The sequence below is a fragment of the Adiantum capillus-veneris genome, chromosome 2 (genome assembly GCF_014529385.1).
Source record: "Adiantum capillus-veneris isolate H3 chromosome 2, ASM1452938v2, whole genome shotgun sequence".
Lineage (NCBI taxonomy): Eukaryota > Viridiplantae > Streptophyta > Polypodiopsida > Polypodiales > Pteridaceae > Adiantum > Adiantum capillus-veneris.
Window position 1 is genome coordinate 140752459 of NC_140932.1, and position 18014 is coordinate 140770472.

An 18014-nucleotide genomic window follows, 5' to 3' on the forward strand; every position below is an offset into this window, starting at 1 on the left:
GCAGAGACAGCTCATTTCAAACTTTTTTGGTTTCTGTTCACACTGGCTCTTCTCTTCTTGTGTAAACCCTTGGGGGTTCCCTTCACCTATAAAAGGGGACCTCTTCTTTCTTGAAAACTATTCAAGCCATTCATGAGATGAATTCATGAGGAAGTGAGAGTAGTAATGTCTAATTATACTTAGCCATAAACATAAGCCTAAGCCTACACTTACTCTTAGAGGAAGACTAGCCAATCTTGTAAGCTATCCTTGGAATATAAACTCTAATCAAAGAAGGACTTGAACTTGGTGCATCAATCAAGGTTTGAAGTCTTCCCTCTTCTTCTCTCTCCCCATAAAAAATGGTGAATAACTCCCGAAAGGTTTGTCAAGTAAGATGTGTTCTACTTTGATATTTTGTTGATTTCTTGTTGTTTTTTTTTTTCATCTCTAACCCAACATATATGTCTAATTTCATCTCCTACTCTAACTAAACCTATCTCTCTCACTCTAGAAATTCATTCTCTCTACAAATTCTAGATTCTCCTTGCTACAGATACATCTCTCCCCGCAGTATCCTTATTGCATGCGGACAAAAATAGGGCTTGAGAGGGAAACTTCTGATCTCTTCACTTCCTCTCTCATATCTACATTTCTCACATACTATCATAAATTAATAATCCAAATGATGTGAATTTCTATCGCTTCCACTCTGTGCAATCTATTAGAATTAACGTATGGATTAGCCGTAAAATACACTTTTAACAACGTATAGTGTTTCTCTTTGGCCTAGAAAGGCTCAATGAAATACTTCTTTCACCGAATCCCATCATTCTACCTCTTATAAACTATAACTTTTCTTTTGACGTAAGTGTAATTATCTTGCTATGAACCAAGAGCATTTATACACACAATTAATCACAATCACTAAACAAAACATATATATTATAATAAGCACAAAATTACAATTCCAAAGAACAATTCGTAGCCTGTTTGGCTGACAAAGATTGAACGTCATTAACTCATCTATTAACCCTTTCATATTACCCATGATACGATATGATCATAGCCTTGATGTTTTCATCTTTGTGTTGTTTTGATACTCTTTTGTGTTCTTTCATTGTGTGTGTGTGTGAGTACAAGAGAAAAAGAGTAGGGCTTCTTTAATTGTACTTCCTTCCAAACCCTAAACTTCATGGCATCTATGGTTTAACTCCTTCATATAGTTTTTGGAGTTCTCTTACAAACTCTCACAGCCAAAAGCCCGGTGCTTTCCTGGCAAGACCGCAAATTTCTTGACATATTTTTTGTGAACCCGATGCAAATCTGCAAGGGTAAGAGTTTTTGGGTAACCATGGGTGATCATGTTAAGCAACAGGGTATACATTTTGATCCAACAACAATGCAATGTTTCAAGCGTTTGCAATGTCCATGCAACAACATGCCACTGAAAGAAGGGAGATTTTAGCAATCAAGGCCATACAAGCGGTTGTCGATAGAACGGATCTTCAATGGCAAAGATGTAACCAAGTACTTACGCGAGTATGTGAAGGAGATGGACTTGCATTGTGTGTTAGAAGGTGAGATGATTCAAGCTTTGAGCTGGTTGTTGCTCCAGAAATTAGGGAATATGTTATGGGAATTAAAGATGGGCATGGGAGAAATTGGAAAGAACTCAAAGTAGCTTTAAAGGAGGAATATTTCATGGAGGACTCTGAAAGAGTGACCAAAAGGACATTCTTAGAATGGGTAGTCAAGCCAAAGCAGGAACCATCAATAATAGAGCTACTTAGGGAATTTGAGCGGCGCTATGCACAACTCACCAGGACAGAAAGGGCCACACTAGATGAAAACAGATCTTTTCTTACAAGCTGCAGGTAAAGAGTTTCAAGAAAATTTGGAGCTTCTTCTTGAAGATAAAGATGCTGAGCAAGGACTAAAGACCGATTTGAATGAGGTTGAAGGTGCTGTCTCACTTGCTAAACGACAAAGAAGAAGGGACAAAATGATGGTAAACACTACAAGTCCTTCCACCTGAACTTCTGACAAAATGGTAAAACCTACTTTTATAGCTCCCAAGTTTGATGATTCTATGCTAAACGAGCTTGCAAAGGAAATGCGTGACTTGAAGGTCAAGCTTCCAAAGCTTGAAGAAAAAGGCCAACCATCAGGGCAACTTCCTAGGCAAAGACAATAGCCCAAAGAAGGTTTTGTTAATAGATGTATTTGGTGTGATAGTACAGACCATGTAAGAAGGGATTGTGATAGTCTCACTGATGCTTTGACAAAAGATGTTGTCTTTTTCAAGGATGGTAAAATTCACTTAAAAGAGACAGGTTTACCCTTGAGAACTTTGAGAAGGGGAGAATGCAAACCTTAGTTGAAGATATGGCAACTAACCATGCCACCTCTTCAGTTGAGGCAGCTACTTATAGAGTAAAAATTGATCATCTTAGTGATGAAGAGGTGAGTGACCATCATGGTTAAATTTAGCCAAACGTCATGCAATTAGCTAAAAAGGGAAAGCTTACGAACGAGATTCTACATGAAGCAGGTGATTGCATACGTCTAGGAACAGGATGGAATGATCCAGTGGACTCATTGTCAGTGCATGCCTACATTACAAAATGCCAACAAAACGAGGCTATTGTAGAAGAGAAGCGCAGACGTGAGAATGATAATGAAGGACCATCAAGAGCTTCTAGAAGTAGGGGAAGAAGCGACTCAATGTCTTCCCAAACAACCCCGACACAAGGAGCATCTCCACCTGAAGTGTTCATAGAGGAGTCTACAATAGGAAAGAAGAAAGAGCCAACAAAAGGTAAGACAAAACACCCAACTTATAAACTACAATTTGATATCGAGGTTGCTACAGATTTAAAGAAAGTCTTAAAGGATCGGATTTTGAATAGCAAGATTAAGTTTACTCTAGGAGAAGTCCTTGGCATTCCAAAGCATGAATTCCATGAGGAAATTCTTGACATCATCAAGAGAAAGAGGCAAACTCTTTCTGAGGTTTCTCATCCACAGGTTGAAGGAGAAACCTTGAAGACACAAGGGATGCAGTTGTGAAATAAGGAGAATGATGGAGGTGTGGTAGGATGCTACCAATCTAATGGGAGAGTGAAGAAAGTGCATTTCTCAAATGATGATGAAGAAGTTGAAGATATTCCTAAGATCTACTATTCATGAAGTCACTGCGCAAGGGCTACTACAAAAACTTTGGTCAAAATAGGTAATCTTGAAGAGCCATTTGTTGCCTTGATTGACCATGGTTCAAAAATAAACAGAGTCTCTACAACAAGTACAAATGACCGATAAACACAGATCATAGTTGGATGGTGAAAGTAGCAAACAATTCATCTGGTGAATTGTATACAGCATGTCCAGATGTGAAGGTGATAATAGGTGATGTAAAAATTGACCAAAACTTCTTTATACAGTATACATCTTCATAACATCTCATCCTTGGACAGCCCTACATTGTGGGAGTTCGAATGGAAACAAAGGTAATGGATGATGGTTCAACTTATGCCAAGATAAGCAAAGATCGTAACCGTGCTGTTCAATTTCTCATAGTTTGTGTAAACCATGAAAGAAATCGTGACAACCTCAGAGAACATCCTCTACCAAAGGTGAGCAAAGAGTTTCATGATCATAGGGAAATGTTTGGTTTTAGCCAAGTACCATTGTAAAGCGGGATTGCAATGGTACAGAAAGAAAAAGGATCTCGCTTAATCCAAAAACAGGTGAAACTTTCTCAACGGGCTCCTTGGTAACAAGGAATGGATCAGTATGTTTTACAAAACTTGAAGATTTAAAGAGATATGAGAGGCAATATGTACATAATATACAAATGGGTATAAAAGAGAGTGGGTTGCTAGAGCCTACTAAAAATGTTTTGGGTTTGTGTGAACAAGTTTCTTTTGTAGATACTATGGGTGAGCTTGATGCTATACTGGAGTTTAATTTGCATCTTGAAAATCAATATGTGGAAGCATGCTCTATGGAAATGTATCAAGTCATAGAAGCCTTTAAAGAAAACCAAACAGTTTGCCCAGAAGTCCATATTGAAACTAAATACAAGAGTGTAACAAAGAAGGTAAAACCAGTAGCTTCACCCTTACCACCCAACAGTAGCTTCACCCTTATCACCCAACAACAAGGAAAAGATTGAGCAGACTTCTTTGCAACCAAGTTTGAGGAATCCTAAAAAGATTGGGCACACCTTCACAAAGGAGTCTTTCCAAGAGTTGCAGATTGGTTGCGAGGAGTTTCTAGCACAGGAGAAGACAAAGTGCTATAAAGAAATGCTTTTAAAGCATGGTAAGGCTTTTACATTTGAGCCATATGAGATAGGATGTGTTGATCCTTCTATTGTAGCTCCCATGGTAATTTTTACAATACCTCATGTGCCTTGGAATCTACGACCTATTCCAGTTCCAAAGGTTCATTTGCCCAAGTTAGTAGAGCTATTGAATGAAAAGATCAAAATGGGGAATTTGGAGCCTTCTTGTGCTCCATACTCAAATAGGTGCTTCACAGTTCCGAAGAAGAATGGTGCTCTACGCTTTATCCAAGATATGCAACCAGTGAACAAAGTGACAATTAGAAATGTAGATACAGGACCGATTGTGGATGAGTTTGCAGAGGCGTTTGCAGGGAGGGCAATCTACTCAATGGGAAATCTCTACTCAAGCTATGATCAATTTCAGCTTGCAATTGAAAGCAGAGACTTGACAACCATGAGGACACCTTTGGGTTCGGTAAGGATGTGTACCTTGCCGCACGGAGCAACCAACTCGGCTGCACATCTGATGAATGGGATGAATAAGGTCTTACGTGACTTTATTCTTCAAATCACGATGCCTTTCATTGATGATTTGCCTATCAAAGGATGTGAAGAAAGTGAGAAAGGCATGGATCTCAAGGGATGTCACAGGTTTGTGGCAAATCACATAAATGATTGTGATAAAATTTTGTATAGGTTGGAAGAAGTGAATCTTACATTGTCGGGGAAAAAGTCTCTGTTTGGTGTCAATGAAGTGCTCATTGTGGGACACATATACGAGCCATATGGTAGGAAACCTTGTCAACAAAGGTAGATGCCATCCAAAGAATGAAGGAAATATGCACTAGCATCACTGAGATTAGAAGGTTTCTGGGAGCATGTGTCTTTTATGTTATTTGGATTGGACATTATGCTCATGTAGCTGATCTTCTTTATCTATTGCTTAGAAAGAATCAAAGGTTTAAATGGACAGAAGCACATGTAAAATCTATAAAAAAGCTAAAGGAGTTGCTCCAGTCAGCACCAACTTTAAGAAAGGTAGACTATGAATATCAAAGGCCAGTAATTGTGACAGTAGACACCAATCCTACAGGGATTGGATGGACAATAGGGCAAGATGAGGAAGAAGGACACAGGTATCTGATACTGAGTGCTCGCCAAAGAAACTATCCACAGATAAAGAGAGAGTTATGGGGTATGGTTACAACCTTGAAAAATGGGAAAGAGTACCTAATTGGTGCATGTGTGGTTGTAGAAACAGATTGTCTACCACTTCTTGGGATGATTACAAGCTGCTCAACGTCAGACATTGCTATGTTGTGGTGGATTGCCTACATTAAGTCATTAAATCCCGAGTTTAAGCACATTGCAGGTAAAGACAATATGGTGGCAAATATGCTATCAAGGGCAAGGTATGAAGATGAGTCACAAATGATTGATGAGGGAGATGATGTAGGCACAAAGTTCTATGCTATCTCTCATGTCAAAGGTAACAATGTCTGCATGACTAATCCACTTGATTTTTTCTTGAAAGAGCTTTATGAAGGTGATTGGCTTCTTATTGGAAGCTACTTGAATACTCTAGCAAACAGGATGATTGGTCTGAACAAGAATTAAAGAGGATACGCAGGAAAGCATATGGGTACTTTTTGAGGGATAGTTACTTGTGGAAGCATCCTAAACAAAAAGGTGCTATACCACAAAGGATTATATGTAAAAAAGAAACTCAAGTAACGCTATTGCAAGAGTTTCATGAGAGTCTATGGGCTGGACACAGGGGTGTGTGGGCAACCTTCTCCAAGTTGAAAGAAAAATATTGGTGGAAGGGTATGTATAAAGATGTATCTCAATTTGTAGAATCATGTGTAACTTGTCAAATGTATTCAAATGTTCGACATCGTGATGGATTGCACCCTATATATCTACTAACCATGCACTATAATGGGTTGTGGATCTAGTCACAATGCCTTTAGGACTCTAGAAAATAAGATACTTAGTTCTTGCACGAGAAGACCTAACTAACCAGGTTGAAGAGAGAGCATTAAGAGCTAAAACCACAGAAGCTATGTACAAATTCCTTCTTGATGAGGTAATTTGCCATTATGGTTGTGTGGGAAAGATGGCACACAGAGGTGAGTTGGATGCCGAAGAAGCAAGGGAGTTCTTTTCCAGATTAAGAATCAAGCTTTCTCTTACTACAGCTTACAACCCTGAAGGCAATGGAAAGAGTGAAAGAGGACATCCTCCTATCATCAAAGCTTTGGCCAAGGCTTGCAAAGGAAGAGTTGGTGAGTGGCCAAAATTGTTACCATATGCTTTAAGGGTTGATCGTACAACACATTGCTCAGTAACTGGCTATATGCCTGCGGAGCTGATGTATGGCCAAAAGCCAGTGATGCCGATTGAAGATACAATTCCCACAGGAAATGTACTACCTTGGCAAGAGGAGCTTAGCAGGGAAAGTCTCCTTGCATTGCGCATAAGGGAACTAGAGAGAAGACCTGGAGACATTGAGGCTGCAAAAGAACGACTCAAACATGCAAGGTTGAAAAACAAGGACTACTTTGATAAGCGACATCGGCTCAGGAGCAAAGCAATTGACAAAGGTGATTGGGTTTTAGTGTATGATAGTAGTCTTGATAACCAACACACAGTCATGCATAAGTTTTCAAAAAGATGGTTTGGACCGTATATTGTAAAATGTGCATCAAAATGCTACTTACAGCTTGTATGAACTAGATGGTACAGAAGTAAAGATTCCCATTACAGGAAAATTTAAGAGAAGATGAAGCTTTGGAATCATCCAGTGAAGAAGAAAGTAAGGAAGATATACAAGAGGGCTGATCTTACAAAGAGAAAATGTGGCACATACCGGAGGATGCATGTGGCACATACCGGAGGATGTGCACATTTAGAGGGGGTGGATGTTGTGCTGTGACACGTACATAGTGGGAACGAATGCTACAAGATCTATCTTGTGACTTTTTAGATGCATAAGTATATTTCCTATAATGTACATATGCATATCTAAGTATAATAATAAGCTTTCTATCTCATCATATTATTTATTACAAGGGTAACATATTCTTACTTTACCGTCCGAAAGTATTATGAGAAAAGCGTAAATAGCTCCGCCTCTTTAACTTGGGAAAAAAACATTGGTTCTTTCTTTCTACTATGTCATTATCATCTTACACCCTAGTTAGATCCTATATCTAAGGTAAATTTCTATATATATATATATATTCATATATTCTATGTATTTTTTATATTTTTCTTATATTTCTTTTTAATAGCTACTATGAAGGAATCAAATCCTAGTGAGACACTATCTTGCATGATTCTCAAATGCATTATTGCAAGCATGATTACAAAACTTTGTCAAGCATCAATGTCATGTTTTCATATTGTATGAGGTGTCCATTGGAATCAAATAAAAGTCTAAGCTAAGGGGACCATAAAAAGGCTTTTGCTGTCAAAATTGTACCCTATTTTCATGATTTTTTGTAACACAAGGTTCTAATCCGAATTGGAGAAAGTATATAAAATGGGAGTCGTAGCGAATGAGCTGAATTTTTTGCTCCTATTTTTTTTTCTTTATTTGAAGCCACAGTTGAGGAGATATGATCAAAACATTGGACCCCAATCTGCCCACATCATGCAGGGACAGCTCATTTCAAACTTTTCCATTTTCAGTTCACACTGGCTCTTCTCTTCTTGCGTAAACCCTTGGGGGTTCCCTTCACCTATAAAAGGGGACTTCTTCTTTCTTGAAAACTATTCAAGCCATTCATGAGATGAATTCATGAAGGAGTGAGAGTAGTAATGCCTAATTGTACTTAGCCATAAACATAAGCTTAAGCTTACACTTACTCCTAGAGGAAGACTAACCAATCTTGTAAGATATCCTTGAAATATAAGCTCTAATCAAAGAAGGATTTGAACTTGGTGCATCAATCAAGGCTTAAAATCTTCCCTCTTCTTCTCTCTCCATCAAAAATGGTGAGTAACTCCCGAAGGGTTTGTCAAGTACGATGTGTTCTACTTTGATATTTTGTTGATTTCTTGTTGTTTTCTTTTTCATCTCTAATCCAACATATATGTCTAATTTATCTCCGTCTCTAACTAAACCTATCTCTCACTCTAGAAATTCATTCTCTCTACAAATTCTAGGTTCTCCTTGCTACAGATACATCTCTCCCTACAGTATCCTTATTGCTTACGGGCAAGAATACAGCTTGGGAGGAAAACTTTTCATCTCTTCACATCTCCCATATCTACATTTCTCACATACTATCCAAAATGAATAATCCAAATGATGTGAATTTCTATCGCTTCCACTCTGTGTGATCTATTAAAATTAACGTATGGATTAGCCGTAAAATACACTTTCAACAACATATAGTGTTTCTCTTTGGCACAGAAAGTCTCAATGATATACTTCTTTCATCGGATCTATCATACTACCTCTTATAGACTATAACCTTTCTTTTAACTTAAGTATAGTTATCTTGCTATGAACCAAGAGGATTTGTACACACAATTAATCCTAATCAACAGACAAAACATATATATTATGGTAAGCACAAAATTATAATTCCAAAAAACAATTCGTAGCCTATTTGGCCAACAAAGATTGAACGCCATTAACTCATCTATTAATCCTTTCATATTACCAATGATACAATATGATCATAGCCTTGATGTTTTCATCTTTGTGTTGTTTTGATACTCTTTTGTGTTCTTTCATTGTGTGTGTGAGTGCAAGAGAGAAAGAGTAGGGCTTCTTTGATTGTACTTTCTTCCAAACCCTAGACTTCAAGGCATCTATGGTTTAACTCCTTTATATAGTTTTTGAAGTTCTCTTACAAACTCTCACAGCCAAAAGCCCCTTGTCTCATGGGATACGATGTGCTATTGGCCAGATATTCAAATCTTCACACCAACTGCGGATCGAGACTGGGAGATACAGTGGAGTACCGACAGAGGCCAGGACATGCCTCCTGTGTGACATGGAGCCTGAGACAGAGTTACACTATACATGCCACTGTCCCGTCTACTACGAGATACATAGCCGCTTCCACTGCTTTTTTAGAGAGGGCTTCGGACCACTCTCCAAAGTCATGCGGTACAAGGATCAGAGATGCTTGGGTCTGTTTTTGCTCGACAACATGACTGTGTCCACATCTATAGAGAGCTGACACACCTCTAATCCAAGCATCTGAGAAGCCCATCCTACGTAGAGTACCCTCTAAGAGGTCCCAGTCAATTCTGTCGTAGGCCTTCTCAAAATCGAGAAGGAGTATCACTAGATCCTCACCTCGGAGGTGCACGAGGACGGACGCCTCCCAAAACGTGAAGATGTTGTCAAGGATACTGTGCTCCTTAACAAAACCTGTCTAGGTTCCATGTATAATGCTCTCTAGAAGTGGGTAAATCCTCAGACTCAGAGCCTTGGCTAGAATTTTGTAGACTGAATTGAGCATGGTGTTGGGCCGCCACTGCCGAATCTCATCCAAGGAGCCACCCTCCTTGGGAATGAGGTAGATCGAGCCCTCACTCATGCTGTCAGGCATCTCTCTTGTGTGCAAGATGTACTGACAAGCACTGCAAAGGTCTGAGCCAAGAAAGTCCAGTACTCCAATAAAAAACTTGGAGGCAAACCATCCTCACCGAGACAACTACCTTGGGGAAGTGCTCCGAGGGCCGCATGGAGCTCCTCTAGATGAAGAGGCAGCTCAAGCCTCTGGCGTATCTCAATCAGTCACAAGACAAGGCATCTATGCCCAAACCTGCTCTCTCCATGCATCCTCACGCTCTGACTGAGGCTCTGCTGACAGCAGGTCACGGTAAAAGTCAGTAGCAACTGCACGCATATCCTCTATCTCTGAAGCAATTGACCCGTCAGGTCTTCTCAAATGGCTGACATTAGTGTGCGCATGACGGGGTCCCATTGCCTCAAAGAACGCCCAAGTCACTCTGTCACCCACCTGGGTCCAATGAGATGCTTGTTGATGGAAAGCAAACTCATGACGCCTCTCCTCAATGCTAGCAAGCTTCTGGCGAGCCTGCTACTACCGCTCCTCCTCCAGCCAAGGACTATCTAGGAGCTGCTCCTGCATCCTCTGCAAGGAAGCAACGCCCCGTCGGAGACATTGCTCCTCCTCCCTCGCTGCAGCAAGGCAGACTGTAGACTCCTCGAGAAAGAAATGACTAAGATGAGCAAGTCCAGAGGCCACTCTGTCAGCAGGAGAGTCCTGCATGTCCAAGCCCTCTGTCCAAAGAGCCACCAGTTGCTCTTTGAGCTCTAAGTCCAACAAGATCCTCTCAGGGATGCGTAGCATCGTGCTCCCCCTCCTTTGTCTATCTGTAGGATCACTAGTGCATGGTCCAAAAAAGATGTCCCGACCAAAATGCAAACTGACCTACCCAAGTCACAGATGTGGTCACTAGCGTAGAAGCGATCTATCCGAGATAGATTCACTCCTCCCACTCTGCGATCCGAGCGAGAGAAGGCCAAGCTGTCTGGGGGCCTCACAAAGCCAAAGTGCTGCCAAACATCTAAAACCCTCAAAGTCATACATAGCCTCTCCCAAGCTGCCAACTCAACTCCGTGCACAATAGCATGGCTATCTCCAATCCTGTCAAAGGGGTCCTCCAGCATGTTGACATCACCCCCAATGCACCATTGCTCTGCATGCGGCAGAGACTCTACAATGTGAGACCAAAACTCTGCACGTGCACTTGCCACATTGGGCGCATAGATGTTTAGGAAGCCCAAGAGGCAGCCCTAAACCTGCATAGTAATCCATTGAGCCCTGCCAGGCACAATAATACCTCTACCCACAATGGAATGCTGCCAAAGAGTCCGCAATAATCATACATACCCCTCCCTGGATACCACAAGGTCCAAATGCAGCTGACCAAAATGACTCATATCACCCACGCAAAAGCTAACCACATCGTCTAATGCGGCTCTCACAAAGATGATGCTCCTGCATCATAAGAAGATCAATCTCTCCCTCCACAAGGTATCGCAAAACCTACTGACAAAATCGACCCCGCTGACGCTGAAATTGGGGCCCACCTAATCCCTGCACGTTCCATGAGACAATCCTCATGGAGAACAAGAAAGAACTGATGCTACAGCAGCAGCTAACCACGCTATCTTCGAGGCTGGCTTGGATGGGGAATAATCCGCATCCGAGCGTCCCCGGGATAGACGTGACTGCAAAGAATGTCTAGCCCAGGTGCAAGAAGAGCATGTCGTGCGCAAGGCAACCTCCTCTGTCCGGGAGTCCTCATGTATGTATACATAGCATGGTGGGCTCTGCGTGTCAGCAAAGAAATATACCACAATGTGTCTACATCCTGCCGAGTCTAGAGGTGTCACCGAGAACTTGGCCAACGGCCACAAAGTCTGTACCAGATCTGTAACCCCCAGGTCTCCCATGTGGTGACAGAACTCGAGGGCCTGTGTCTGTAGCCACTCCATTATTGAGTCCAGAGTCCACTCAGACTCGTCCCTGCCACATAAGGGAAAAGAGAAGCCAACCACTGAGTCCAAGGCCTCTATCCCTCTAGCTACAAGGAACAATACATGAACTCCGAAACAAGCTGCCTCAAAGTCTGGTGAAGGGTCGCCGAGAAACCGTGAGAAGTCATAGGCGAAGAAGTCCCACCTACGACGAATGTCGAAGCTCGTCAATCCACAAGGGACTGCTGCAAAGGGAGACGTTTGTACCAGAAGGGGGGTTCGCAAGAAAGGTTGTCCCTCTCTTGCCAAGCGACTCGTGGAAAAAGCGCTACGAAGAGATCTCTTACAGCTTGCCTTCGTCGACCCCTCCTTATGGCTCATGATTGAAGCTCATTGGACTCTAGGCTTAGCCAATCACATGTACAATGCATTTCAAGCAACATGGGTAGTCTTTGGACAAGTGTCCTCCTTACCCCTTTGACAGAGAGGGCTTTATTATACTTAGACAACTAATAAATTCAACTAAATTCTCATTGGACCTCTCTCAAAGCCATGCAATAGGCTTTAGGCACACTATGAAGGCAACCTAGCTAAGGGCTTGACATGTGTCCTATTTGCCTGTTTGAGTAAGGGGTGTCCCTTGGGTGAGGGAAAGACTATTCAACCCCACCCCCTACTCTTGGGGCTCGCCCCCTCCTTAGTTGGCCATGGATTGACTTCAAGCACCTCAAGCTTCTTGGCCCCCAAGTACCTTAAGCACTTCAAGCACCTTTATCATCAAGCATGACAAGCACCTCAAGCACCTTAGTCAACAAGCACGACAAACACCTCAAGCACCTTAGTTAGCAAGCACGACAAGCACCTCAAGCTTGGGCCGGGTTCCCACCTCAAGCTCAGCCCTGCCTAAGGTCTTAGGTCTAAGGACTTTTAACACTAATCCTTGGAGGTCTTTAATGAAGCTAACCCTAAGGTCTCTCAAGCTCCATTAGCTAGCATTGCTCTTTGACAGACCATCTCCCATTTGGACCCATTGACTTTGGTCGCGTGCTGAGATAGATCCATAAGCACATGTCTATATTCCAACTCTTGTTCCCGTTTATTCTCCCACATTAAATGATCAGTTTAATATCAAAAATCATTTGGGTTAGTTAGATATTAGATTTTATGACATGGGGTTTTTATCTAGGTCGCTCAAGTTGATTGGACATCTTTTAAGGTATCCAAGGTCCCTATGAAAGGACTATTGTCCCTCCCGCCCATGTATTTCATTTTGTTGAGTGAGTTGCACACTACCAGCGTTTTAGGATCACTCTCTCTCTCTAGCGTTTTCTAGCACTAACGGTTGCAAATAGGCAACAATCTCTCCCTCTGTCCCGGTAGATCCGAGATCCATTGGTTGCCCATGTTCGAGAGGAGGTTTGCTCGTAGTTGCAGATCCGAGAAGTATCCGGCCAATTCACTTTTCCGTTGCACCTTTGACAAATGGAGCTTCATTATAGGTGTACTATGCATTGATGTCCTCAGTGGCAAAGGATAGAGAATCTTTTACAGTTGATGAGGCCCTTTCACAACCAAAGTGGAAGGAGGCCATGCAAGCAATGTTTGATTTCATCAAAAGGAGTCATAGATGGGAGTTGGTTCCGTAGCCACCAAAACGGAAAGTCATTGGTGTCAAGTGGGTCTACAACACGAAGTACAATCGTGGGTCTACAACACGTAGTACAAAGCAAATGGGTCTTTGGATAAGCACAAGGCCCTCCTTGTTGCCAGGAATGGACTATGAGGAGACCCTTGCACCGACTGCAATGATGGCGACTATTCGGACCATTTTTCCTCTAGCGGCTCATCAACAATGGTCCATGTTTCAAATGGATGTAAAGTCCGCCTTTCTCAATAGCGACTTAGAGGAGGTGTATGCAGAGCAACCTCCAGGATTCTCAGTTCCAGGATCGAGCAATAATGTTTACACGTTGTAGAAGGGCTCTTTATGGCCTGATGCAAGGTCCTTGAGCGTGGTACCAAAAAATTGCTTCTTTCTTCCTACGACATTTCTTTCGTCGTTCTACTGCAGACCCAGATTTATATATTTTCAGATAGGGAGGATTGGTGACACTTGTTATCCTCTATGTGGACAATCTTGTAATTGCAAGTAGCTTGTTTGGAGCGTTTTAAAAGTTCATTCTCAACAAATTTTAAAAGGAGAGCCTTTCTCTATTACAGATAGCTGGCTATGATATAGCCTGAGCTCATCCATGCTCTTTTGCAGCATTTTATACTACAAGTTCTTGAGCGCAACTAAGCAGGGTCCATTTTCTCCACCCCTAGGGGCAGACCCCGTATTTTTCAGACTAGTTACACAGCCAGACTGGAGTCATGCTACTTAATACAAGACTGGTTCATAGCACACTCCTCATATCAGCCCCATTAGTGTACTTTTCCCTGGTAGCTCTCAGCTTTGTACTGTATGATTATGTCACACTGATCTCATGACATGTGGGTCAATATTGTACATTTAATTACAACTCTGTTTTCCTTTGTTAAAGTTTTGACAGGTTAAAAAAACCCTGTGTATGGATAAGCAAAGCTTAATAAACTAAAAGCCAGAAACCCCTACCAGTGATTTGACGATGAAAAAAGCTGGTCAAGATCAAAAGCAAGAAACCATCCTTCAGGTGTGAGAAGTTACAGCACAATCTTAAGACTCTTGAATGAGCAGAAAAACGCTCAAAATCAAAATGCAGCCTGGCAAACATGCTTAAATGGTACGTTTCAGAGAAAATGAGAATTGATCATGACAAAATGAGAGAGCATTTCAAAAGTACAAGACTTGCAAAAGAACCTTTCAGATTACTTAATCAAGTGTGTTGAAGAATTACCTCTGAATAAGGGGTGAGTGTTTCCGAACAGAGACTTTGAATAGGTGGCTTCAGAACAGGAGGAGGCAAGAATTTGCCAAGGAAAGCAGAAGCAAGATTTCCAAAGAAAAAAAAGGGAAGCAGCCAAGAGGCTTGAGGGAATGCATTTTCTGATAGATAGGCAGCTGCATGATCTTCAACAACCTGCCTTGCTGAATATCTCTCAACAGCAAGTGACAAGTCTGGCTCGTTTCTTAGAGCCTCAGATAAAACAAGTACATCCTGGCAACAATAAATTCCACCTTCATTTGAAGCTTCCAAATGAATCTTTAGCCACTTGATAACATACTCTGACCACACCAAACCTGCAAAGAAGAATTGCATCCTTGACCAAGAGCATTTGACATTGCATGAGCTGCATCACCAACCAACACAGCCCTTCCCGCGATATCAAAAAATCTGTTACACTTCACCTGCAATTCACAATGTTAGAGCAATGAGCATCATTAGGAACCAGATAATAAGACAGAATACTGTATGGAGCCTTCGACTGTGGAAGACCAATGACGTGGACCGTTGCTGATGAAACTTTCAGGAATATATAGAGCAGTAAAAAAACCACAAGCCTCTTAATGCATAAGTTGACATGATTGGAGAACTTTTATTGAGAAAAAGTGACAGTATGCTTGCCCAGTAAAACTTCAACTATCACTGCCTGTTACCATGTAAAGGATATTTGACTCCTCTTATGTTTTCCTGGGCCTACTCCTCCATTGTAATGTGAGAAATCACCTTTGGTCTAAGACACAAAAACCTTGACCAGGTTCAATTGGTTACCCTCATTGAAGACGTTGGCCGTTGTCCAAGAAAAGCTTCAGCAGCTTCTAAGGAGACTTCCAATGGAGGCATGTATTTTTCAACATAAGCCTTGAACTGTCATAAAACAATGTAGTAAAATCATTAACATAATGTGTAATTGCCAGGCAAGAACATTACAGTCACTGCCGTGTTTACGGCCTGGCAAGTCCCAAAAGTTGCATATTCAAAATTGAGAATAAGATTGTAGAAAATTTAAACAACAGCTCCTTATAAGTAAATAACCTCTGATGGTGAAGTGATAGCAAGTAAATCTTTCGGCTGAGAATCCTGTGTCCACTCGATAAGAACTGACATTCCATCATTCGGTGTGGGAAAGCAACCATATCTGACGGTAGAACCACCCTTCTTGGACAAAAGTGACACAAAGCTTGAAAAAGGTATCCAGCTTTCCTTTTTCTCAGCATCTTCTGTTGACCTTCTGAAAGTATGCACAGCATTTGAGGACAAATCAGGAGGCCTTGCCACATGGAGAACTTTGAAAGTATAAGGCATGTTTATCTGGTGAAAATCAAAGCCCCTCTGTCGAATAAATTCTTCACGAACTGTTGAACGGACTCCATCCGCTCCAACCAATAGGTGGTAAGGAACTGGGGTGTTGTGTGCATCAAATGCTACTGTGTGGTTATTAAAATTTGCTGACAAGCATCGCTGTTGGAAGTGTACCTGCAAAAGCATGATGACAATGAGGACCCATCATCCAGTATTTGTTTTTATTGCTTATCAGTGATGGTGAGGTAAAGGTCACTAACTTCAGCCTACTCTAGACTTAAGGCCATTAAGCAATGAGGGCATAGATCAGCACCATGTGCACATAAATATTGGGTGTGTACTGGCAAAAAAGGAGCTTCATAATCATAGATTCTAGTGCATTTGAGAATTTGAAAACTTTTTACAAATAAGCTTGGTGACTTGAGCATAAATCTGAAGTTTGATTTCTTCTTACTTTCAACTCTTGTGAAAGTTTCAATCCACTTATCTTCCCAATCTTCTTGTAAGGGGAAGAGATTTTGTAAAATGCAACGTACCTCTACTTCATCTTTTGAATATCGCTTTCTGAGCTCTGAAACAAGTATTGCAGCTAATGATCTTTGATTGATTAAGAGAGAGGGTTTGTCAGGATTTCTTTTCAAAGGAAAGCTTTTTGATCCTGTGTGCACAACAAACTGAGAGGTAGGAACTCCAGCTTCTTGCACTGCTTCCCACAATCCCTCCACCTTACTTATGGCATCTCGGCCACGTGCGCTAAGGCCAACACAGTACTGTCTGCTTTTATACCTACATCAGAAGTGAGAAGAAATGTTATACTAACGTCTTCGAAAGGCCAAATGGCAAAATGGCCTATGAGACCAAAAGTTACAACCGTATTAAATGTGATACAATGATCTGAGATAAAAGCATAAGAATAAACAGCCTAGATCCTAAAACAATCCCAGTAGGAAAAGTAACAAAGCTAGTAGGCAAGTAGGATACAACCTCATGTTACAAATTGTCGAATGGGGGCATGGCAATGAGGAGGACACACTAATGGTGGGGAAAGAGTGGCAACTTGGACTACATAATAATTCCAGTCATATCCCACCCATACCTAATCAGAAAGTTAGCATTGCTCTGACCTTTTCCAACATCAACACTAAAATCTCACAAATCACATGATAATTACTACGTAATTCATACAGAAAAAAGAGGTCTTATTACTCTCTTCAAACTCTTAGCCTCTCAAACACTTCTGAATATTGTTTGGAATCAGTTCCAATATTCTTACATCCAAACTTGATGAGTTTGAAGCCGAATCAATACAAAATGGTAAAGAATGTGAACACAACCACACATGGAATTATCTCAGCATATTAACCATCGTCAGGTAGGAAAATCCATAGTCAATTATGTGTGGGTGATGAAGTGTAATGGGTGTTTAGCTTACCATCACCTTATCACATACATAAGCTTCAGTCTGCTGTCCTATATATATATACTAGTCTACCGTAACCTTATCACATACGTGATATTCATCCTGCAATCTTCACAAAAAGGAAAGAGCCATTGGCATCTACAAAGAACAAACAAAAGCTAGGTGCCCCTATTGCACAGGGATGTTGCTATTTTCTGTTAATGGATTTAATTTCCCCAGCTTTTAGCCATTTCCCTACATACTCTTGCGTTTCAAGTGTTTTGTTTTTGGCACTCCAGCATTTGCTTCTATGCGCCCAGATATTCTTGGTGCCTTAATGTTGCAAAACAACGTGCTTATTATGAAAAGCAATAGTCTAAATCGGTAAGAACAATACAAGAAACGATTCAAGAATCGTTTCAAAAGGAAGACCAGCACGGGGTGAACTCCTTCACTGGCAAAAAAGCGATGGCACAAAAGGAAACAAAAGACAAGGGTGGAGATAACAGTAAAAGTTGATCTCCACATGGTTGTGGGTGGAACCAATGGATGAAAAACTAGCTTAGATACACACTCTCTCTCTCTCTCTCACACACACACACACAACGCCCTCCATATCGAACTTGATTGAATGTTCCAAGCACT

The 18014-nt window shown here is 41.3% G+C and overlaps 1 protein-coding gene across 2 annotated transcripts in view; it reads right to left on the bottom strand.

Moving 5' to 3' along the window:
* The window catches only part of LOC147463744 (uncharacterized), a 56316-nt gene that overhangs the window by 28498 nt on the left and 9804 nt on the right, over positions 1–18014 (bottom strand). For both annotated transcript variants that reach the window (XR_015185330.1, XM_086490602.1), the window contains exons 2-6: positions 16507–16756; positions 15704–16144; positions 15440–15535; positions 14968–15075; positions 14624–14884 (exon numbers count right to left, since the gene is read on the bottom strand). Coding sequence is in view for 1 of the 2 variants with exons in the window: in XM_086490602.1 (XP_086346728.1) it covers positions 14624–14884; positions 14968–15075; positions 15440–15535; positions 15704–16144; positions 16507–16756 (1156 nt within the window). In the remaining variant the exon portion in view is untranslated. The remainder of the gene's footprint in view (positions 1–14623; positions 14885–14967; positions 15076–15439; positions 15536–15703; positions 16145–16506; positions 16757–18014) is intronic.